Source organism: Dasypus novemcinctus, chromosome 20 (genome assembly GCF_030445035.2).
Source record: "Dasypus novemcinctus isolate mDasNov1 chromosome 20, mDasNov1.1.hap2, whole genome shotgun sequence".
Taxonomy (NCBI): Eukaryota; Metazoa; Chordata; class Mammalia; order Cingulata; family Dasypodidae; genus Dasypus; species Dasypus novemcinctus.
Genome location: NC_080692.1, coordinates 34,286,777 through 34,312,267, shown reverse-complemented (window position 1 = coordinate 34,312,267; position 25,491 = coordinate 34,286,777). Strand labels below are relative to the sequence as shown.

Here is a 25,491-nt window from a genome sequence, read left to right as displayed (position 1 = left end):
GATAGATTGTTCTGTTTAGTCATTAGTAAGTCACCCAGTAGCCAGACAAAACCAGACCATAACATTGTTTCTCCCCACCCTCCAGAGGATTGAATGGTTTAATTATGAGTAACATTCTCCTCTTAGCAAAAACAGAATGAATTTGGATCCCTTTAGAATGTCCTTCATTGTCATTAATGGGTAGGTAATGGTAAAGCCTTTTTTTTTTTTCCATTTTATTTTCAATTTTGAAGTCAGTTACTGAATGAACATACTTTAAAGACCCATATATCTTCTCTGCAATCCTCTTTAAAAATAATAATATTTAGGGAAGCGGATGTGGCTCAAGTGATAAGAGCTCCCACCTACCATATGGGAGGACCCCGGGGCCTCCTGGTGAAAAAGGAGAAAGCATGGCAAGCCAGTGCCTGCACACGTGAGTCATGCAGCAAGATGATGACTCATAAAAAGAGAGACAAGGGGAGAGTCAAAGTGAAGCAGAAATCAGGAACTGAGGTGGCACAATTGACAGGGAACCTTTCTCCACATCAGAGGTCTCCAGGATCAAATCCCGGTGAATCCTAGAGGAGAGAAAATGAGAAGAGAAGACAACACAGACAGCAAAAACAGCAGGGCAGGAGGAGGGGAAGAGGGGAAAATAAATAAATAAGTAAATACATCTTTAAACAATATTTAAAACTTGTTAGTGGAGTAATGGAGTGACAAAAATTTGAATCATGAAAATGACTTTATAACCTAGGATGGACTTTTGTAAGGGAGAAATGCTAAAATTCCTATTTGGATGAAGAAATAAAACCCATGGATTTCTAATAACTTGAACAGAATCCAATTTAATTGAGGGTTTTGTTTTTTTTTTTCAGAAAAATTTGCGTAGTTATTTTAAATAGGTGAAAAATAGTTAAAATTGGGGGGAAATGTTAACAAACAGAATGAACTATATTTTGAACTTCCAATAGAAAGCCATAAATGTAGAGAGGGCCATTTTAAGTTAATGGGAGCAAAAGGTAAACCAGGCATAGAAATAACAGGAGAAGGGAAGCAAATGTGGCTCAACTGATGGTGTGTCTGCCTACCATATGGGAGGTCCAGGGTTCAAACCCAGGGTCTCCTGGCCCATGTGGTGAGCCGTCCCATGCTTAGCGCTGCTGCGTGCAAGGAGTGCCGTGCCATGCAAGGGTGTCCTCTGTGTGGGGGCGCCCCACGCATGGGCGTGTGCCCCGTAAGGAGAACTGCCCTGCATGAAAAAAGTGCAGCCTGCCCAGGAGTGGTACCACGCACACGGAGAGCTGATTACACAACAAAAAGAGACAGATTCCTGGTGCCGCGGAAAATGCAGGCGGACACAGAAGAATACACAGCGAATGAACACAAGAGAGCAGACAACGGGGTGGGGAGAGAAATAAATAAATCTTAAAAAAAAAAATAACAGGAGAAGGTAGAGCAAGAGAAAGGTAGGCATTCTGCTTCATACTGTGTCCTGCTATTTCCTGTACAGAAGTAACATTTAAGATGGAGGGGAAAGGAAAAGATAGGAATTGGGAGAATCCAAAACCATTTTTAAGGCTTGATAATACTTTCTAATGCTTCTGCTAAATATTTGATATTCACAGAAAAAAAGAAAAGGAAAGGATCAGTAAAGAGAGCAGGAAAGAGAAAAAGCTAGGTCTGAGTGGTAAAGAGTGCTGTCCTAGCACAACATCTTTATCCTCTGGAGGTTATGGGGTCATATGGTGGACTCACAGCCTTTCCCCAACCCATTCCTTGGGTGGTCTAACATCTGTATTGAGCAACCATCAGGTTAAACTGGAAAGATCAATGGAATAGGGGTCAAATCTATAACCTGTGTGTCTCAGTTTGCCAGAGCTGCTATGACATATAATACCCTACTATGGGTTGGCTTAAACAATAAGTGTTTATTGTCTCATGGTTTTGAAGGCTAAAAATCCAAACTTACTATGTCAGCAAGGCCATGCTTTCTCCTGGGGTTGGTAACCTGGTGGTGGCTGTCCTCCGCCACTTGGTGATCTTCTGACTTCTGCTGAGTGACAGCATCTAATTTCCTGTCTGTATAAGGCCTCCTTATATGGATTAAGACCACCTTGATTCAGTTTGGCCACACTTTAAATGATAATAACATCTTTAAAAGGTCATGTTTACAAGTGGTTCACACCCACAGGAATGTGGGTTAAGATTTGAACATGTCCTTTGTGGGGTACACGATTCAATCCACAGCACCATGTTTTTATCTTGCATGTTCTCTGGCTGGGTGACTAACTCACTTAACCTGGCTTATTTTAGCTATTCAACTCCTAAAAAGGGCTAATACTCTTGTCCTACTGTACAGATCATATTAGATAATGCATGTGAAATCTCTATGTATTTTCTTTTAAATACAACTATTATTATTATGAATTAGAAAACAACCAATTGTCAATATTGACTTATTGATCAACTTTTTTGGTCTTGTTAACCTTCTGAAAACTAGTTCTTTTTTTAAGAAAAAATAAAGTTGCATTTATCCTTTACTTATGAACTTGGTATTACTTTATTCTACTTGCCCCTGTCTCTTATATTTCTAAGTGCTAGATTGGAAATAAATATAGGGGAGAAAAGAAAAATTACTGAATTTGGGCTATTATTTTATGCCTACATATAGAAAAGAGAGTAAGTGGACTCATTTAGTAGAAATAAAGACCAATCTGCTGATGAAAAATACTCTTTTATTATTTCTTTCTCTGCTGTGGCAGTTTGAAGCTTTTGTGGACCCAGAAAAGCCTGTCTTCAAAGCTAATGCATAAGTCTTATCTCTGTGTGTAAATCTATTGTAGGTATGACCTTCTGATTAATTTACTGCAGTTAAGGGCTTCTGATTAGATTGTGTGACCCAGGGTGGGTCTTAATCCTCTTATTGAAGTCCTGTATAAATGTAATAAAAAATGAGACAGGGAAAACGTCTGTAGAGATAGAGAGAGGCCTCCAGAAGTTGAAATCAGTGAATCTAGGAGAGAGAAAAGCCACAAATGGAGCAGCCCAAAGCTGAAAGCAACGAGGCCAGAGGAGAGGGGCAAGACAGGGAAGAGGAATGAACACTGCCATGTTTCTGATCATCCACAGCTGCAGCTTGAGAAGAAAGCATCTCCTGATGATGCCTTGATTTGGACACTTTCACAGCCTCAGAACTGTAAGCTTTTAACCTAATAAATCCCCATTGTAAAAGCCAACCCATTTCTGGTATATTGCTCCCAGCAATGTTTTATTAAACTAAAACATTGATTTTTATGACTCTGAGTAAAAACTAAAACCTAAGGGATCCACAATGGTTTGTTAATTCTTCAGCACTCATTTCTATCCGGTGATGAGGCACAGGATAACCATCAGTGAATCACAGACTTCAGCCCTTTCATTTCCCAAAGAGGAAAAGAACAGAGGCATTGTGGGACTTTCCCTAGCTCTTGATATTCTACCCAGGACACTTAGCTCAAGTCCGCCATTCACAGGTAATTCCTGAGTCTTCTGGAATTTCAACAGGAGGCCAGATTGGGAATCAAGAGTGCCTATTTCAGGTCAGGCTTATTCTGAAAGGCTCTTCTGGTAGTAACTCTTTCGTAAACTATGTGTGGGTTTCAGAGTCATATTCTTACTTAACATTTCATGGAATGATGCAATCTATAAAAATACTATATATAAAAATTTTAAAGCCATAAATTATTATGGCCACGGGAAATCATCAGGTAAAAAAATTCTTACTATTCTCTTCTATGTTGAAGTATAGGTGTGAATAATGATAAAAGATACTGTTTATTAAGCAGCTTACTGTGTGCTAGGTGCTTTGCTGAGAGCTTTCATAAGCATTTCATCTCTGAACTTAGATTGTTTGCTATGGTTAAAAGCCAAATACATGTTTCTTTGTTTTGAATTAGACTTGCTAACGTAGTTATAGATAGGAATGAATAAGAATGTATTGACTCTTAACACATCTTCAGTTTCTTAACAGGCATCCTGATTCAACCACCTGTTCTATGTAGTCAAGGCATAGTTTTGGCTTAATGGAAGCAATTATTGCCTTCCTCATGGCAGTGTAGTAAGATCTTGATCTTCATGGTTACAGTTTGGGTGCCCATGGTATTATTATCAATTCTATTACACAGTTCCTTCTATCCCTTTGTTTGGAGAAGGGGAGTCTTCATCATTCTATTTCAAATCCTGTAGTATCTGGTGAAAGAGATTAAAACTAATGGAGTTCAGTAAAAGTACTACATATGTTCAGGGTTTGACTATTCTGTCTAAAAAGCTGTAGTGGCTGAAAGTCACTGAAAACAAACTTAAAATAGGGTAATTTTACCACTGGTTTCTGTGTGTTTCCTGACTCTGCTCCCAAGCTTGAGTTTGCATGAGGTTGCGCAGATTGGATCATCTTTTCCCCAACTGCCACATGCCAGTGTGGTCACCCAGTTTATGTCAATTCCCAGCTACCAGGTGCTAAGACATAATGCCTCAGGCTGTGTCTTTTTAAAAAATTGGCTACAGACCAGACTAACGCTGGTTCCTTGGCTCCTCATTCTGACATTCTGTGCAAGCTAAGCAAGATCACCCCTAGTGACGACAGCAACATCAGCCTGCCCTTGCCCCAGTCATGTCATCTGTGTGCTCTGGAGAAATGCCCGGTCCAGGCATTGTCTGCAGCCTTTTCAGTGAGTTTCTCAGTGTTTGATGGACACTTGTGTGGATGGGCCCTGGACTGGGCTCTGGGGCATGGGGAGACCGGAACAGTAAAATGCTTGCCCCTGCCCTTGAGGGTCTCAATTTTGGATAATGCCTAAAGTGCATGAAACAAAGAGAAGCATATGATCATGTGTTGAAATGTATGATACAGTGATAAGGGGTTCAGTGTAGTCTGGAGAAGTTGGGAAGACTCTGTTAGGGCAATGGAATTTTCATTGAACCTTGAAGGTGAGGGTCCTGAGGAGGAAAAAGTGCAAATAAAAATGTCAGGAATGAACCTAAATTTTAGGGGTGGAGGGCAGTGATAAAACCAGAGTGGATTTTTTTGTGAAGGGAATTAGAATGGGAAATGAGAATTAAGAAGGAGTGAGATCAAGTTAAGCAAGCCCTTTAAACCAGAAGGACAGATTTGTGCTTTGAGGTGGGGGCTTGTGAATGCAGGAGACCTGGCTGTGCTGCCCATCCTCCCTGTCATGCCTCAGCCACCAGGTCTTTCTCTTGGCTCCTCAGATCTGTCCACTCTTCTCCTCCTAACTCAGTGGAGCCAAACCAGGCCTTCCCTTGGATTGCTCCAGAGCTTCTCACCTGCTCTTCTCCCATCTTCTTGCCAGCCTCCATTCCATTCTCACACTAGAGCTAAAGTTACATTTTTAATATAACCAATTGTTATCACTCCCTAGTTTAATATGCCTCAGTTCTACTGGGATAAATTCCAAAATTCTTAATTAACTGTTCAGAGGCCCCACAGTGGCTGGGTATTGCTACCCCCTTGAACTTGATCTAATGCCTCTTAAAGTCCTCTGTTTGTTTGTTTTTTTGTTTCAGCTCCTGAAGACTTATCACAGCTTCATGCTCTGTGGGGCTGTATAGGGTCCGTCTCTGTCTGGTGATCTCTTCCTCTTCCTCACTTACCTGGGTGTCTCCTGCTCAGTCCAGTTGTCAAGCCTTCCTTAGCTACCAGGCAAAGTTGGATTCCTCTGTTATGTACAATGTTATAATGTCCTCCTCTCCTTTGACCATTTATCACAATTGCTTAATTATTTGTCTGATTATTTAAAGTTTGTCCCACTGAACTGTCAGCTCCATGCAGACAGGGTCTTTGTCTTGGTTACCACTGTTATCCCCCTTATCTAGTACAGTGTCAGCTCACAGTAGGTGCTCGTTAAATGTTTTCTGAATAAACTAAAAATGGGCCTGATTTTTAGTTTGTTTTCAGTGACTTTTAGCCATTACAGCTTTTCAGACACAAGAATAGCCAGTTCCTGTATAACTGTAGTACTTGTACCAAAATCCTTTAGTTTTAATCTTTTACAAATACTATAGGATTTGAAATGGAATGTTGAAGACTTCCGTTCTCTAGACAAAGGGTAAAAGAAATTGGGTAGTAGAATTGATATTGCTCCACGAAACCTCTTGTGAAGTAGTGCAGTTGGCCAAAGAGGATGACTCTTGATAGAGTGATTTTGTGGGAGAGCCAGCTACTGCATAGATTAGAAAGGGTTGAGCTTCACATAGAAAGGCCTGAGAAATGAGTGGTGTATTGACTCATGGACAGTCACAAATTAGTCAACGCTGATTCTTAATAGTTATTCTCTGGAGACCAGACCATATTCCATTTCCCCTGACTCATGGAGTTACCCCTGATAGATAATCTCATTTCCTTGTGCCCTTTGATCATCACTGTAACAAGTCACTTCATCCTCAGCTGGGGCATACTTTTTGTTGGTGTCTAATTGGTTTCCTAAGGATGTGCCCTGATGTCCTGAACTCTGAGGGGATTACGGACTCTGCAGACCATTATGGACTCCAGAGCCACTTAGAGGCGTTAGAGAATCTTTGTTCTTCTTTCATGTTAAGTCCCCTGAGTATGGCAGAAGCACAGTGAGGATTTAACATTGCTTTTAGATGACCAAGGCCACATTTCAACAATTCCATCTTTTTTCCTTTTACTTGTCCTGTGCCTCCCAAGCACTCTCCCTGGGAGTCTTCTGGAGTATTGTGGTCTAGAAATAGGAAAGAGATTCTGTGCACCCACCCATACTGACAGAGCTTTTGGCTTTGAGCGGAATCAGGAAATCCTTTCAACACCAAAAATATATAAGACCTATGTCTGTCACCAGCTATTCATTGTAACAAGGAAGGATTCAGTAAACATTTACTGAATTCTAATTATGTGCCAGGCACAGTGCTAAATGCAGAGAGGATTAAAAAGGAGTAGAAAACGTAATTCTTGCCTATAAGCAATTCAGAGTGTATTATAGTTTAAGAAATAAGACATATGCAAAGATAATTCATAGTTACTAGGTCAGCAGTAAATGCTTACTGCCAAATGACTGGTATAAATTTACTAAGTTCTGTGGTGACAAGACCATATCTAGATATGCTGGTCAGGGAAGATTTTTTTAATGCAACAGAATAGAATTGAAACTGTCAAAGAGTATCTCCCAAGTAAGAGAAGATTGTATTGTAAAACTTTTGTATATTTTATTTTTATTTTTTAAAGATTTATTTTCTTTATTTCACTCACCTTACCTCCCCCTCCCTGCCCCCCACTGTCCACTCTCTTCTGTCCATTCGCTGTGTGTTCTTCCATGTCCGCTCGCATTCTCATCAGGCGGCACAGGGAATCTGTCTCTTTTTGTTGCATCATCTTGCTGCAGCCACTCTCCATGTGTGCGGCTCCACTCCTGGGCAGGCTGTGCTTTTCGTGTGGGGCAGCTCTCCTTGCAGGGCGCACTCCTTGTGCGTGGGGCACCCCTACGTGGGGGCATCTGTGCGTGGCATGGCACTTCTTGTGCTTGGCAGAAATGCCCGTGGTCTAGCTCACCACATGGGCCAGGAGACCCTGGGTTTGAACCCTGGACCTCCCATATGGTAGGCGGACGCTCCCATCAGTTGAACCACATCCACCTCCACGTTTCATTATTTGAACAAATGTCCAGAGGTTTTGATGTAAAGTGTATTTTGTTGGTCATGATAAAAAATTTTTTTGCTTTTGAAGAGGTGTGATTTGTGCTTGCTTAAGGTTTAGAAGGAAATATAAAATGGATTGGAAGAGTTGAATTGGTAAAGGCCCAGAGGTCAAAAAGCACAAGTGTGTTAGGAAAACAGTAAGACCAGTTTGTTTGTAGGGTGGTAAGGGAAATTAGGCTGGATGGTAGATTGGGATTAGAAGGCCTTGAATGTCTGGCTAAAGACTTTGGGTTTTATTCTGTGGGTATTCGGGGGCAGGGAATGACATCAAAACTTTATTTTAGGTGCTTAATCTGACGTAGAGTGGAAATAGGTTGGAAATAAAGGGCACATGGATCAGAGAACTGTTCCTGAATTTATTGAGCTTGAGGTGCAAAGGTTCTGGACTAGGGTGGTAGTAGGAGAGAGGGAAGGCAGGGCAGATGGAAGAGGAAGATTTTGGCTTTGAATTTATTTTTAAAAAGTCAGTATGTCTTTCAAGTGAAAATATTCAAACGTGGTTGAAAATGTTACACTGGAGTTTAGGATATCAAGGCTAAACTATAAAAACTGGGAAATCTTTGGTTTTCAGGTAAAAATGAGCAAATGAGATCTCCTCATTTAACCTCCTTCCATGTTGATGAAAGTAGAATCTTTCTAAATAAATCCTTCTCAGGAAGCCTTAGGGTACTGTCTGCTTGGCTGTTTGTCTTAGTATCTTAAAGTCCCCAAGGACCAGTCAGGGTTGCATCTGTGACTGGCTAGCCTACTTACAAGCTTGCTAAGTTTATTCAGCTAAGCAGTGGCTTCTGGCCATGTTCCCTGTGATTGGCTGTTCTGGTTGCACTCTGCAGAACAATCTTTGTTTGTTTGAGGGCACTTATTAAGAGTCCTGGCTGTGCATGTTTGTTTTGGACATAGTTATGTATTGCAAATTTGAATGGTAAGTAAAATAGGTGTCACCCTACAACTTCTGAGAACTTTTCTTACTGCCTCTGGATTTTGCCAGCTGAATTGACTTAGATAATGTTATCCTGGGTAATAATGAGATCTGGACATTCTGAATCACAAGAAAATAATTACGATTTGCATTATTTTAGTACTTAGTGATTTTTATACTAGCAGCTTTGGGCATTTTTAATTCATGTGTTGTGTATATAACTATTAATCCCAAAATTAGATTAGATAGAACTTCCCATTTTCCCTGACTGTACCAGGTGATAGAGTTGTTTAATATAGGGTGAGATTTTTGGGAGGTGACATTTATAGGACAAGTTTTATGAGATGTGGGCTGTCAGGCTTCTTGATGGGTCCCCGAAGAAATGCATATTTCTCGACTTCCTCTTGGTCTGTGCTCTAGCAACTGTGGGGTGGATCAAATAAGAGCTCACAATTAGTGCTTCAGATCATTTAGGATGGTTTTCTTCAGTGCTGATCACTGGCTTCAGAGACGGAGCATTGACTATGTAGGACATAGGTGGAATGCTGCTAATATTAAGGAGAAAAATAGGCCATGTTCTCTATCCTTCCAGAACTGATTTATCCAACCTGTGTGCCTTGGCTTACCCAGACCAACCCATCTACATTGGAAAATTACAGTTATTTATTTTTCTTTTTTCTTTGCTTCCTTTGGGGTACAAAATTATGTTCTTTTGTTTGTGTTTTTTCGTTTTCTTTAACTAGTTTCAGATCTCCATGTATACTGCCTGCTGAACCTGGAAGAATTGTAACCAAACTTGAGTCTGTTTTTATGTGACTAGAGAACAGAATTGCCTGAATCTTTCACTTCAAACTAAAGGATAAAAGAAATGCTCTCAAGAGCAATTAAATACTTCATTGTGAAATATATGCTTTTAATATTTTCAATTTTTACTACTAAGGTTGTCTCCTTTGTGCAATAGTAAACCAGCAGATTTTATTTTCAGTATGAACAAAACTGTTCTTTACAGGTTCAGATATACTTCCCTTAATTCCTCACAGTCTAAAATAAGTAAATGAAGAGGTTGAATATATATATCACAGATAGGGAGTCTTTAATTTACAAAAGGATTAAACTACATGAGAACCATATAAAAAACTGTGAAACTATTAAACTATAGTTTTTACTATGTAGAATCATATTTTTAAAACTATGAAACTATGTAAACTATGTGAAAATAATTTAATTTTCCAAAATTAAATTTGCATATGACTGTTTTAGAAGCATGTCTTCTATGAAGTAGGGTTTGTGTAAATAACATTTCAGTATATAGTCAAGGAATCCATTCACAGTTTGGGAGGAGTTGCTTTAATTCTACCTGTCCACTTTGGACAGCTGTGTCAATTGATAAAGTGCCACTGATTTGAACCTATTTGAACTGAAGCATAAGTGGAAAGGTCCTCAGTCTCACCCTCTGATGAACCTGAAGAGTGAAACTGACATTTATCATAGTTTGACTAAAAGGAAAGGGATGCATGTTTGGAACTTAAAAAACATTTAAATGTTGTTAATGCTGTAGTTCAATGTTACTTTTGTTTATTATATAAATATTCTTTCATTTTAAGAAATTGAATTTTCTTATTAGAAATGGGTGTGATTTATAACTACAAGGGTCAGAGGGTTCTTAGGAAAAGAAAAAAGTAACTGATTGGAATTGTTTAGTAGGGTTGTTAAATGTATTCTGTTTTACTTGGCAGATGTTTCCCCCCCAAAATTAAATAGTGGTTCATATTGGCTTTTACAGAAAATAGTATTTATTTTCGAAATTGCAGAGACGATCCTTTTAAAGGAAGAAGCTTCCCTTGACTCATTTAGAATAAATAGATATGTAAGTTAATGACTTTGAAGCTATACTAAATGATTTCTCAGTCCAAAGCAATATAAATGTTTTTATGTATAAACATTAATTGTTTTTGTTGGATTTATGGAAGATTAACAAAGGGAAACGTGGACTTCTGCATTGCAGCCTGCCTGCCTGCCTGTCCATCCAGATTCTTTGGAGGCCAACGGTGTCTGTCTGCCTATCTCCCAAACCCTTTCTCTACAAGCCAGGGGTATCTGTATGTGTGTCTCCTTCCTTTTAAACACAAATAGGTTTAGTAAAAGGGGGAAGAACTGATACAGCCATTCTTAGATTTGGGTCTGTGTTAGGGAAGTGTGTGTGGGTTACTACTGCTTTCTATTTTTGTCATTCCAAAGTAAGAATCCTTTTTAACATCTAGCAGTAGCAGACACTTGGCAAAATTGGACGGTGAATCAAATGTTTGAGCAACTTAAAATATTTTTAAACTTTTTCAAAATGCTTATCAGTTTTTCCATACTACTTTTCACAGTAGTGAAAATGGAATGGAATCTCTAATGGGACAGTGGAGAATTATGACAAGGGCAGATAAGATTACTTTTTTCTTTGTATCTTTCAGCCACTGGTAATAAAAAGTTTGACCAAATGAATTATACTTTTCTTTTTTTGTAGATCTAGTTTGTAAGAGGACCTAGCAGAGGAAGAGGGACATTTTAGGCATATTTCAAAACTAAGTTGCTTGTGAAGCCACAGGTGGTTTTTAAAGGGTTCAGGGAAATCAGCAGTGTCTCATCTGTTGTAAATTAATGAAATGAAACTGGGGTCACTAGAGAACAGCAATGAATGAAAGGTCAGTGAATGGAAAGAACTGTCAATGAAGGAGGATGTCAGCAGAATGGAACATTGTGGTAGATAAAGATCAGAGTAAATGAACTCTCTTTTCTGGAAGTGACTGGGCCATAGGCTGGGACATTTCATGCAAAGTCTTGCACTAAACGCACTGATTCCAGTGAAATCTGTTGTTTATTTTAAGGCTTTTCTGGATTTGCAATGGCTATTAATTGAACAGATTTCTAAAAAGAGGTTCCTTTTTGTTTTGTAATGTGTTATTGTTTTGTTTTGCTCTTTTGTTTTGAGGCTGAGCAGTGGTTCCTTTCTCAGATTTATTTCTGTTCTCTGTCTTATAAGTTTCTATTGACACACTCTCACTTTTGAGGGCCGATGAAGTTAGGTGATTTAGAATTAATGATGGAGTGAACTTTAAACAGCCCAGGCTGATCGACTTGCAGTTTATGATTGTTGCAAACTTGTCTCCCCTCTGAAAGTTCTATAGAGGATGGCATAAAGTCATCAAGACCCAGCTTCAGCCTTACTACCAAGTGGCAAATTAAGATCATAAACAAACCAGTGACCATATTTATTTATTTATTTTTTTATTGACTTTGTAATAATATTACATTAAAAATATATATATATGAGGTCCCTTTGAACCCTACCACCCCCACCCCCCAGCAACACTCCTTCCCATCATCATGACATATCCATTGCATTTGGCAAGTACATCTTTGGGCACCTCTGCACCTCATGGTCAATGGTCCACATCATGGCCCATACTCTCCCCCATACCATCCAGTGGGCCCTGTGAGGATTTACAATGTCCAGTGATTGCCCCTGAAGCACCATCCAGGGCAGCTCCATGTCCCAAAGACGCCTCCACCTCTCATCTCTTCCTGCCTTTCCCCATACCCATCAGCCATCATGTCCACTTTTCTCAATCCAATGCCACCTTTTCTATGTGGACATTGGATTGGTTGTGTCCATTGCACCTCTATGTCAAGAGGAGGCTCAGATTCCACATGGATGCTGGATGCAATCCTCCCACTTTCAGTTGTAATCACTCTAGGCTCCATGGTGTGGTGGTTGTCCTTCTTCAACTCCATCTTAGCTGAGTGTGGTGAGCCCAATAAGTCAGATTGTAGGTGCTGGTGTCTGTTGAGGCTCAGGACCTGGCTATCACATTGTCAGTCCAGAGATTCAAATCCCCTAAATATATCTTAAACCCCGACACTAACTGCACCTCCAGCACATTAGCATGAAAGTCTTATGAAGAGAGATCCCATCTGAGTCCAGATTCATCACACATAAACACCAGTTCCAAAGAGGGGCCATCTGACCTGGTAGTTAACCCCATCGGCCATGACCATAACTCCCATGGGTCTCTTTAGCCCTCAAAGGAACCGATATCTGGGGGTTGTATCTGCTTTATCTGTCTCTCAGACTCTGCTCAGTTGTGCATAAGGGCAATCCTTCTGACAGCCTCCAGACTCTTTTTTAGAGACTCGTAGCCATATAAACTCATTTCTCCTTTCCATTTCCCCCTTACGTTAGGTCAAACAGCATTTTAAAGTCATGTTATTTTATGTAGACAGGGATATTCCGCTGATCCACGTTGAACCTTCCATATGAGGTCATTTTCCAGTTGCATCATCAGTTGGTAGTTGATAGTGGTCCCTCGGTGCCAGGGAGGCTCATCCCCGGGTGTCATGTCCCATGCTGGGGGGAAGGCATTGCATTTACATGCTGAGTTTGGCTTCGAGACTGGCCACATTTGAGTAACATGAAGGCTGACAGGAGGAAATTCCCAGGCACAATGCTGCTCTAGGCCTTGTTCTTATTTTAGGCTTATCAGCTCACAAGCATAGTCATTAGTGTCAGGGGCTCACTGTTGAACCCTCACTCCCTCCCGGTCCCCACCGCTGCACCTGGGAGACTGTCGCTGCTCCCCTAGGGACCACGACAGAGCACCACTGGCCAGGAACCCAGTACCCCCCCTGCTGTGGTTTTTAATTGTTGCCACTATGAGTATATCCAAACATTGCCATGCACCCTGGACATATGTTCTGTACAGCTCCCTGTCAGCCATATATCCCCTCAGTGACCATATTTACATTTCAGTTAGTTCATCTGTAAACTTTGTTGCTGGTCTCATGTGATGTGCTTTAAAGAGTCTCTTCTGGCCCTAGTCATGCCAGACTGTCTTCTCTGTCATTGAAGCTTTTAGACTATTTAGCTTTGGGAAAACTAGGCTTTTCCATAAGTTTGGGAGAAGGGCCATAGGCATTTGTAGCTGGTATTGGGATCTGGCAGGGCACCACTGTGGAGGTCAGGGCGCTGTATATCAGCAAGGCTGCCCCCATCGAAGGGGGTTGAAATTAACCTCAGTAGCATTTAGGGAAGGGGTGTAGCAGTCTCTAGAGCCAGACTGCCTGGATTCTCCTCCAAGCCCTGCCAAGTGTTAAGCTAACTGCTGGCCTCTGTAGAATGAGAATAATAGCAGCTCCTACCTCATAGGATAGTGTGGTGGTGGTTAGGTGCTTAGGGCAGTGCATTGCACAGGGCCAGTGTTCAGCACATACTAGTTGGATTATTTATAAATTTAAAATGGAATTAAAGTGACATTCCCTTGGATTGTCTGGCTTTTCTTTCACAGAGAATGTTTACTAGAGTACTAAATTGTTGGATTTAAATGAGATACCAAACCATAAACTGTTTGGGAGCCAGAATAGAAAAAATATGAAACTGGTTCTTTAGAGAAACACCAGAACAACAGAAATAGAGTTAACATTCATACAATTAAATTATAATCAAAATAGTGCTTGTCAGTTATGTTGAGTAGATACAAGATAGGCAAAGAATGTTGAGACTCTTTAACACATTATTACAAGAATTACTTTTGGGAAGCTTCATCTTAAATAACTGTATTATACAATTAGAGTGAAAAAGAACAAAGCACTAATAGAAACAAAACTATACATTCTGAACAGTGGGGCTCACTAATATACATATCCCAACATTGGCTAACGCTTTTTTTTTTAAGATTTATTTTTTATTTATTTATCCCCCACCTTGTGGCTTGCTTGCTCTCTGCTCTCTGTGTCTATTCACTGCGCATTCTTCTGTGTCTGCTTGTCTCCCTTTGTTGGGTCCTCTTGCTGCGCCAGCTCTCTGTGGGCATGGGCTGTCAGCTCTCCGGGGCACAGGCCAGCTTGTTTTCACAAGGAGGCCCTTGTGGGACCCGAACCCAGGGCCTCTCATATGGTAGACGGGAGCCCAGTCGATTGAGCCACAGCTGCTTCCCTGGCCAACCCTTTTTTTAGATTGCAGTTTTAAGAATTTTAATCAACTATGTTTCAGTAGCTGCAATGGACTTAGTATGGCATTTTCCTAAGCATGAACTACATTAGCTATTAACACATTTTAGGGGAAAAAATAAAGAGGGGGAATTCTATTTTTAAGTAATTGTGGGAAACTTAATTGAATTAAATAAAATTAAATGAGTTTCTATGGAGATACTTTCTGGAACTTCTAGTATGCTAATATGTACTATGACCCTGCCAGGGAGATATGTATTATTTTTCTCTCACTTTTTGGACCAAGATCTTGTCTATCAACTTCCTGCAGAACGTCAGTGCTCTGGAGCACATTTTGGAAAGTGTAATCTTAGAAGCCTTAGTTTTCTCACTTTGTGCCTGGTGAATCCTAACGAGGTGCAGCTAAGCAATTAGCTGCAGATCACCAGTGGAGGAAGGCTTCACAGTTGAGACTGGAAACTGAATGTACGATCACTCTAAGGCTATCATAATCGCTGATACCTACTGCATGCTTTCTTTGTGCCAGGTGAGAAGGGCTTTAGATTATTAACTAATTTAGTCATTTCAGCAAATCTATGGGTAGATTCTATCACCGTCCCTATTTTATAGATGAGGAAACTGAGAGGCAGAGGGTTTAAGTAATTTTCCCAAGGCCAGATGACGAGAAGTGGTGGAGCCACTTCTTGAACTCAAGTACAAGAGGCTGTGTTCTCGATTTCAATTTCTCTTCTGTTCAGACAGGGGCGTGTGTGTGCACACGCATGCGCATATGTTGTGTACTGTGTGTCGTGTGGTATGCATCATGCATATATGGGACAGGCTGTAAGGGTAGTTTTCCTACGTGAACGAACAACCTGAAAGAGTAAAACAATGAGTTTTGGGTGGCTGGAGGTCATGTTAGGAAATGGTAAGAAGTGAAACCTGAAACTATACAGATACAGATCCTGGAGGGCCTCATGTATCACACAAAGGAACTTGGAAGGGGTCTGCAGTGGAACTACCTACTCTGTCCATCTGGTTAGAAAGAATCTTTAACTTGGGTCAGTTTTATTTTGAAGAAGTCACATCAGGCCCCAGTTCAAATTTTTTATATCCCCATTTTGCTTCTGACGGTAATTGTCTCGACTTGGTTACTGCTGCTGACTTTGAATCCCTGTTATGTTTGCCCTTGGTAACAAACAAAAAAGGTCACATGGGGGGTGGGAGGTGGGGAGTAGGAAGCAAATGCTGGAGGCTGTTGAAGAATGCACTTGAGAGAGGAGGCGCAGGGCTACAGATCCTGGTGTAGCCCTGAATGCCAGGACTCAGTGCTGGGTCACATACCAGTCTTCACAGTCAGCAGCTGTAGAAAGGTGTGCACCTGCAGTGCTGTCCACTTGTATATGCAGGGTTTGATTTTCCTTTTTGTAAACAGGTTTAGTTGAGTGGTTCACAGGAGGCAGATTTTATCTTTGTACATGGCATAATTTTATAGTATGTTTGATGACTCCAATGTTTATTCTTAGGTGGGTTTGCTGAGTTCTCCCGTTGTTTCCCTGGCCTCTGTGAAGGAAAATCCACTCTAGTCCCTACCTGCATTTCTCAGCCTTGTCTACCTGTTGCCAACATTGGGCCAACCCGAATTCTTCCCCATCTTTATCTTGGTTGCCAGCGAGATGCCCTCAACAAGGTGGGTGCTTTGAAAATATCCTTCATTGTAGGGTTTATTCTTAGCAGTTAGAGAACAGCAATTGCCCATTAACCGCCATTTCAAACACACCCCAGTCTCAGAAAGGAAGTACACACATCTCATTGTGACTGCCCAGTTAACAGTTGCGTTATCTTTTGTAGTGTTATTCTGTTTGATGTTATTTACTGCTCACAGTAAATCTAACCCATCTTCATGTTTGTGTGTTCCTTATATGGCCAAAGACCTGAATTAGGACAGGATTGTTTAGAAGTTTAGCCTTAGTAGAGTATTAATTGTTCTATTGTAGTAGTTGGACACACTCAGGAAGCATAAATAACTTTTGTAGGCAAATACGTTCTAAATTATTTTGTTTTTGGAAATGTATATTTGCTGCAGCATCCTAAAAAGGTAAACAGATTGGACTTAGATTGAGGAAGGCTCTCAGTTGTACTGGCTGGAAGGGTAGTGAGAAGAGGCTGTGAAAAATGGTAAAGTCAAGGGCTAAAATTATGAGCCGCCTCCCTTGTCTGAAAAGAGTTGGAGCAGTTCAGTTCAGAAAGATGAGGGAAGAGCAGGGATTCTTGCTGGAAAGGCCATGGGTCATACTGAGCAAAGTGTCCCTAATAGAAAAAGAGCACCTACTATATGTAATGGTACAAGCACAACAACAATTTTAGAACTAAAATTTGTCCAATTCCACAGCTGATAGGCTTTCAACCACTAGTACAATAAAACAGTGCTCTAATTGCCCATAAAAGTGAAGTTTTTCTAAAAACAATCATTTTACGTTTCTGCTGATTGCAAAAGCATTTAATTCAGCTGTCACAGATTTACAAGTACTACTTACCTATATGAAGAACAATATCTTAACATTTTGTTCAGTAATTTCTTTCTTGCAGAATTGGGCTGACTAGAAAATAAGCTTCCAGACTGGCTTTCTTTAAACTTGTGGAAGCAAAGCTTTTTGGGAGGGAAAAAAAAACCCTAACATTGAGCAGCAATGAGGCATTCTTTTTTGTTCTCAAAACTCCTGCCTCTTCAAAACTTTTGCCTTGGACACTGTTGTTAACAAGCCTGCTCTTATTGTGAAATCTGCCTGTGTGAGATTTGAAAGCTGAGCCATTTTGATGAGGTCACAGTGCCTTTGAGCATGTGATTGTTATTAATTCTCTTTTAGAGATAAGCAAACTATGTCATGGAAAGTAAAATTAATTTCCTAAAATCACATGCATCCCTGGCACAAAGTTGGATCAGGAAAAAAGAAAGAAAATTCCTAGTTAAGGATCCTGTTCAGAAAGTCCAGTAAACTTCCACCAGCCTGTCAGTAGATGATCCACAAATAATTGTTGCAGATCAATCTTGTTACTTTTGACATTAAATTAAATGGGCACATTTATTTTGCTATGTACGTTTTCCAGGTTTAACAGAAATATCAGTTAAAAATTGTGTGAGTGCCCACAAAGTGAGAGCAGTTAAAACTTAATTTAGAGTTAAGGATTGAGGAAAAGGGTAGTTTTCTGGTTTTCATTGTCTACTAAAAGAGGAGGCATAGATGCATTGAGAGGAAATGGTTGTAGTGGGGAGAATAGGTTTATAGAGTTGTTTTCACAGGGAAAACAATTTGGACAAGGAGTCTTGAGAGAACACCTTAAAAAAATCTTTGGAACAGATTAGGGGGATGGTGAGAAATGAGAATGCACTGTTAGGCTGGATGACTTTGAAAGCAGTAAATAGAAATTATATTTCACCTCCAGACTTACTGTTGGCAAGAAGCTTAGTACTGAAGATGTTTTTAGATACCTTAGTTAGCCTCCTTTATCTTATAAATATGGATATTGTTATTTTAGAAATGTTAAATGACTTCCCCACGGTTACCCAGATGATGAGTTTCAGAACCATATTTGCCTTTATTTCATAGATAACATAAACTGACTGACTGACCCACTCAACTCACTGACTTAAACTTTCCAGGAGAAATAATATGCTTATTTTCTTCTTGAAGCTCTCTAACAATGAAGATTTTGAAATCTGCCCTAAATAGTATATTCCTTTTCATTAAAACCCAGAAACACAAGCCTACTAATTTTATTTAGTCATTTTCTTTTTTTTTAAATAAAGTGCCACCAAATATGTTTTTTAAAAAAGTCACAGAAACTTTCCTAGGAGGATCATAATATTTACCATTTGAAATGCTTAGGCTCTTTAAAATATAATAGTGCCTTTAATTTTTATAATAGAATTTGAGGTAGGTTACTCCTAAGATGTTAAGTCACTTACCCAAGATTATGTAGGTAGAAAATTGTTGCCTTCAGAGCTGGTCAGTGGCTGAGCTCATACTCAAACCCATGCTGCTCTGACTTAACCGACTGTTTATCTAATACTGGAAATACCCATTTTCTGGAAAGTGGAACTCTCTATTGCAGGCTGTTAATGAAAGACTGACAAATCTTAACTATCAGGTGAATTACAACTGAGATTTTCTTTCCCAGGTTTTTTCATGGCATATTCTATACCAGTACTATCTAATAGAAATATAATACAAGCCACATACAACAATTAAAATTTTCCAGCCACCTTATTTAAAAAGTAAAAAAGAAACCTGTAAGGCTAATTTTAATATTTCACTTAACCTAATATATGTAAAATATCATTTTAACATGCAGTCATTATAAAAAATTATGGAGGTATTTTACATTCCTTCTTTGATACTAAGTCTTTGAAATCAGATGTGTATTTTATGCTTACTGCACATCTCAGTCTGGATGCACGGCATTTCATGTCTTGTTAGCCACATACTGGACAGGGCATGTCAGTATTCTCAGCAGGGATTAATTTTTACTTTAAAGGACATGGTTCTTCTGTACTAGACCATAATAAGTCAACGGTAGCAAAAAGGATACTTTTATTTACCCTTTTCCTCACAGCTCTCTACTTTTGTTTCTCAGTCTGGTCTTTCACCTTCTCGTCTTTGCCCTAGACTTGGAACAGCAACAGTGTGTCCTACTAAAAGTGGTTTGCGTATGCCCAATCCACTTCTGAACTGAGTGGGATTTGAGCAAGAATATCTAGTGTCTACGTGAAAGACAGATGTTCTTGATCATTTTTCTTCTTTCTCACCTAAAATTTCAAATAGGGAATTTCTTTTTTCATCCTTAAGTACATAAAATGTAAGTCAGAATTACCTATTGGGGTAAATTACTAAGCCAGAACTGTATCTGCAGTGAACTGCTCCAGCCTCTTCACTGAAGCAGTTCTGCTGCCAGCCCTGTTCCAAACAAACTGTTGTCAGCATTCTTTGTGTAGCTTATTTCAGCCTTTTAACATGAAAAGTTGGCTGTATTGTTCTGCCTACTGCTATTTTCTCTGTTGTTTTAAGAGAGTTAAGCAGTAGCCTAGACACAATTTAGTCAAATACGACTTTCAGGGTTTCCAAAAGAAATATATGACTGGAAGACAAAAGGTCACCAAAATTATCAGCAAAAATATTTATTTAATATCCATTATATGTAGAACACCACACAGTGTGTATATTAGGTAGACAAGACCTATTCATTAAACAGTAATTCACAAGGCAAGGTGACTTACAGTATAGCTCCCAATACAGAGGCTGCCTGGCTTAATGGTTCAGAGCTAGTGCTGGAAGTAGACATGCCTGGCTTTGCATCCCAGTTTTCCACCTTATTAGCCATGTCAGTTTACCCAAGTTTCTTAATCTTGGTTTCTTCACCTACAAATTGTAATAATTCCTGCCTGCTAGTGATGCTGTAAGGCTCAAATGCAAAGACCCATGCCCAGTACCAAGTACAGTTCCTGGTTTATAGGGAGACACTCAACATTATCACCATCACAGGGTGGTGTATACAAGATGCTAGGTGAGTGGGAGATACAGTGGATTTGGTTGTTTGCGGAAGTTTTGATGGAGGAAGTAGGGCTTGAGGTCGATTTTTAAGGCAAAAGGATTGGCAAATGCAAAATTATTCATTTGACTTGACTTTGGAAAGAAAAATGACAATTCCACTATCTGGAATTGCAGTATCCATGGTGATTTAATAGGATCTCATCTCCTCAGTCTAGCTGAACATGAGGAATTAGACCAAATAAAGCAGTTGTATTAAGGCCATAATATTAATCTGTCCTCCATACATTACTCCATGGTCTGCATCAACAGAACATAGAACACATTTTTAGAAATTAGCCCAACTAACAGAGAAAGTTTACGTAAATGACTTAGAAGAGAAGGAAATGAGAGAGAGAAAAAAAATTTAAAAGGGGAAAAATAGTGAATGGAAATTAAATAATAAATTTAAGCTTTATTTTTGGACTAAGATATTATTTTTGAAAGTTTACTTAATTGCATTCTTAAACCAGATTCCCCCTCCTCCCTCCCTTTTTTCTTAAAAAGATTTATTTATTTATTTCTCCCCTTCTCCCCCCCCCCCCATCTTCACCGTCTTCACTCACTTTCTGTACTTCATCTGGAATGCCCGTACCCTTACTTGAGATTCAGGTGAACTTCAGTTCCCATTATAAATGGGCCTCTCAGAAATCCTCCTTTAGTTTTATTCTTCTGTTTTCTGATCTTTTTGTATTTATTTTCTTCCCTTAACATTCATCAGATACCTCTTTTTCATCAATATTCGCACAAGTTCCTTTTATCTGCAGGTAAACTCTTCACCCTTTAGAGGGACTCTTGCTTTTATACCCCAGGGCACCCCTACAGAGTACCTTGATGCAGAGTAAGTCCTAGATAATTATTTTCAAAATAATAAGTTATTTTGTAACCTAATTTATAACCAGTGCAATTTGTGCGCAGTTTAATATACCTTAAATTTTGTTTAAAATAAACTATGCCCTCCTGAAACATTTATGTTGTTTATTCAGAAAACACTTTCTTAATGAATTTGAGAAAGTAAAATTGCTCAACCCAAATAAAATAGGCTCTAACAAATCACAAAATGAATGGAATGTAAGTTATTGGCATTTTACTAAACTAAAATGTGTAAAGAACATTTATAAAGATTCTTTATCATAAGATGCTAATACATGAATTACTAGATCCTGATTTTAGTCATTATAAGAATGGTCATTCATTGATTCATTCAACAAATATTTTTTGAGCCTCTACTGTGTGCCAGGAACTTTTTTATGTGCCAGAGATGTATCAGCAAACCAGACAGAAATCCCTGCATTCATGGTCTTACATTGTCAAGGAAAGAAACTGACAGTAAACATAATAAATAGGTAAATTATATAATATAGTGGATGTGATAAGTGCTATGAAAAAAATAGCATAAAAAGGGCAGGGAGTCCCTTTGGGGATGTGGGGTGCTCAATGTAGGCCTTACTGAGCTCGAGATTGAACTAACACTTGAAGGAGATCAAAGAGTGAGCCTTTTGGATATCTAGGAGAAGAGTAGTACAGGCAGAAGAAACATGGGTGCAAAAATGAGAGTGGATCTCATGTGAGAAAGGTATAGCAAGAAGACAAGTGGAACGCAATGAGCATGGGGCATTGTGGCAGGAGAGGAAGTCAAAGAGGTAATGGGAGCAGATCGTGTAAGACTTTGTAGGCCTTGTGTAAGGGCATTGTGTGAAAAAATGGGGAGTCACTAGAAGATTCTAACCAGAGGAGTGTCATGATCTCATATTAGGATCACTTTGTGTTCAGAATAGCCTGAACTCTCTTTCGGATGGAAGCAAGGAGACCAGTTAGGAGGTTACACAATGGTGGATTGGAATCAGGGTGGTAGCAGTGGCGAGAAGTGGTTGGGTTCTGGCTGTATATTGAATGGATAGCCAGTAGGATGTTCTCACGGATTGGATGGTGGAGGTGTGTAAAAAAAGATAGACATCAAGGAGACTGGAAATGGAGTTATTGACTGAGAAAGGGAAGGGTAGGCATTCAGTTTTTTACTTAAGCTTGGATGCCTGTGATACATGTAAATGGTGATTTTGAATAGACAGATGGAGATAAAAATTCAGAGGGAGGTCCCTGAAGGAGGAAGTATGAATATGGGAGTCATTACCATATAGATGGTATTTAATGTTATAAGACTGGATACAATTGATAAAATATAGGATGGTGAAGAGGAAATGATCAGGGACAGAGCCTTGGGGTACTCCAACATTGAAAAGCTGGGGAGATGAGACGGATCCAGCAAAAAGAGATTTGAAGTGACATTGGGGAAAGAGAGAGAACTAGAGAGTGGAGTGTGGTGTGCCAGGAGGCATGTGAGCAAAGTGTTTCCCAGAAGGAAGGTGTAATCAGGACTATCAAATGATCCTATGGGTCAAGTGAGATGAAGACTAAGAATTGGCCAACATGGATGCCGTTAGTGACCTAGGAGCAGTTTGCTGGAGTGGTGTAGTGAAAGCCTGAATGAAAGGGCTCAGGAGGTAATGGGAGGAGAATAATTGGAGATAGAACATAAGGGCAGCTCTTTCAATGAATTTTGCTATAGAGGAGCAAAAAATGGGAATAGCTGGAAGTGAAGTACAGAGCAAAAAAAGATACTTTTAAGATGGGAGAAATAATTGTTTGCTGATGGGAGGAATGTTTCAGTGGAAAACTGATAAAAGAGAAGAGAATTGTCAGAACTATGTCCTTGAGTAAGAGGAAATGGGATTTATTAAACAAGTAGAGAGATTGGCTTTAGGAGCACAGACAGTTTATCCATAGTAACAGAAGGAAAATTAGAGTATATAGAGGTGTATGTACTGGTAGAAGGGTAAATGTGGTAGTGAGAATTTACCAAAATTTGTTTCTGATTGTTTCCGTTTTCTCAGTGAAGCAAGAAAGATACCTATCTGCTGAGAGTGAGAATGAGGGAAGATATATAGAGTTTGAAGAGAAAAGGAAATAGGTGAAATAGGATCTAGGCGACAGGGGGAAGGAATGGACTAGGGAAATAGGATGATTGTTGAGGAGCACAAATTGAAAGTGAGATCAGGCAGTATTGTTGTGTTCTCTTCTTTAGCCACGTTTACCTTCATGGGTGCAGATGTGGAGTAGATGGAGAATTAAAATCAGTGTGGCTCGTAGGCTTGTTAAATGGGTGTGAAGAGGTGATAGTGGGTGAAAAAATTGAGGGTGAAGGCAAGGGAGTATTTACAATGAGTGACCATAGACTTGCAGTTGGGCAAAGGAGAGACGGTAGACATCATGGGGATGAGGGACACAGAAAAGTGGGTGGGAGCAGTGCCGGAGGGGTTGAAGAATTTCAGGGGTAGTGAGTGAGGTGGAAAAAGAGGAATAGTGGTTGAAGAGTGGGTTGTGTGGAATTGAGATTATGGAGGGGTTGTGGTTCTCGGTGTGGCAGAGACCAGGCTAGGGCCATGGAGTGAGTGGCTGAAATGATGAGTCAGGGAACTGAGAGACCAAGGTGTCGGAGGATATTTGAAGGCCACAGAAGAAAGATTAGTTTATCAGTGCAAATAATTGATAGACTTAGCACGAAGTTGAGCTAAATATTAAACGTACAAGATGACTGCTCTCTCGAGGCATAAAGGTTATAATGTTAAATTATGGGTCAGAGCAAATATTCAATTGTGTATGTTTATACAATCTACTAAAACAAAACATATAAATATCTATATTTTAGTCAGAAGTTATTTACAGCCATCTGTGAATAAAAACAATCATTATTCTATAAAATAGACCCATTCTTCATAATTGTGGTTCTATCCCATTTCCATTGCCAATAAATAAATGTTCTCTTGACCACTTATGTATGTTCATTCAAGAAAAAAAGTTCTAGGAAAAAAAAATCAAGAGAATAAGTTACTAGAGTAGTTATTTGAAACTTCAGTAGAGACTTTCTTAACTGACTTAAGGGCTTCTTGGCATTCCTATGCCTGCTGCCCTCAGCAGGGGAAGGCCTGCTCTTGGCCAACAGTGGGCTGGCTATCTGCTGCAGCACTTCTGCTTTCCCCTCTGAACCACGTGCTTTCTGAGAGTCCATTGTGTTTGTTCTCAAACCTGTTTAGGCCATTTTACTTCTTAAAATTATATACATTAATTAAATATTACATACACTGATGAAATGTGAGTGACTTGTTTTTCTATGACCTAAGTTAAATGTTTTGGAAAAATTCAAGAGACAAACTACTTTAAAATTTTTTCTGTCAAGTTAGGTGGGAGTAAGGCATATGTGAAATATTTTGGGGATAGTTGAAATCTAGAAGGAGCCTGTGGAATAGTCATAATCTAGAAGGAACCTGTACTGATGCTGCTTCACAAATTCTTGCCTTTTTTTTTTTTTTAAAGAAATGGAAACTATATGGTAGATGATACATTTGGGTGTGATTTGCTTATGTACTCCATTCCTCTAACCTGTAAAAGAAAGTCATTGTATTAGTAACCAGTGAATGAATGTACATTTCTTTTTTTTTCTTAAATTAAAATGTCTCAGGTTTGTAAGCATCATAATCCCATAGTAACCCAATAACTACCAATCCGTATGATCACCATTAATTATGGTATTTAATTTAGGAGCTAAATTATATTTAAATTGTACCTGGTGACATGTAAGTTGTTTTGCTTTTGACATTGGCAGTGTTTTATGTATCAAATTCCATCTGAATCCAAAAAGAATTTCAGGTGGAAGCTAGATAATAGATTAAATAAATGAAAAATTTTTTTTTCACTTTTTTAAAAGATACCTTAATTACATAAATGTTACAAAAATATTTTTAAAGTAAAAATTTTATAAATTGTCCTATTTACCACTGAAATTATTCAATTTTTTCCCATTTAATTTTCTATTTAAAGTATTTTATTCCACTAATAATGGATAATATCACTCTCAATTTCAACACATTGATATTTTCCTCCCTTTTGCCAGTTATCTAAAATAAAGCAAATATTTAAATGCATCTTTTAAGGAATGTTGTTTTATCAGAGAAGAATCCCTTTGTGATGTAAACACTTATAATTATAAGCTTGCATTTTTGACATTTCTTAAATCAGGTTAGAACTGTCTGTCTCGTGGTTCCTTCCTATACATCAGGGAAATGCTGCAGTTTGGTGGGCAGCAGCCAGCAACGTGAGGACAGTGGCATGCTATAGGCAGCCAGTCCTCAGCTTACAGTGTAGATACCAGTGGAAACGTGGCAGAAAGACCAGCCCTCTAATGCCTATACCTGCAATTAAGGTGACAATAAGGGGAAAAAAGAGGGCAAAGGTACAACATAGATAAGTTTCCTCAAAGAGTCATGT

At 39.2% G+C, this 25,491-nt stretch overlaps 1 protein-coding gene across 5 annotated transcripts in view; it reads left to right on the top strand.

Moving 5' to 3' along the window:
* The window catches only part of DUSP16 (dual specificity phosphatase 16), a 94,855-nt gene that overhangs the window by 50,647 nt on the left and 18,717 nt on the right, over positions 1–25,491 (top strand). For 4 of the 5 annotated variants that reach the window (XM_058282809.2, XM_004468268.5, XM_004468267.5 and 1 more), the window contains exon 4: positions 16,111–16,274. In XM_058282809.2, coding sequence (XP_058138792.1) covers positions 16,111–16,274 — 164 coding nt within the window. Of the gene's footprint in view, positions 1–3,114; positions 3,182–16,110; positions 16,275–25,491 lie in introns of all 5 variants that reach the window. The other variant, XM_071210175.1, reaches the window with a different exon arrangement.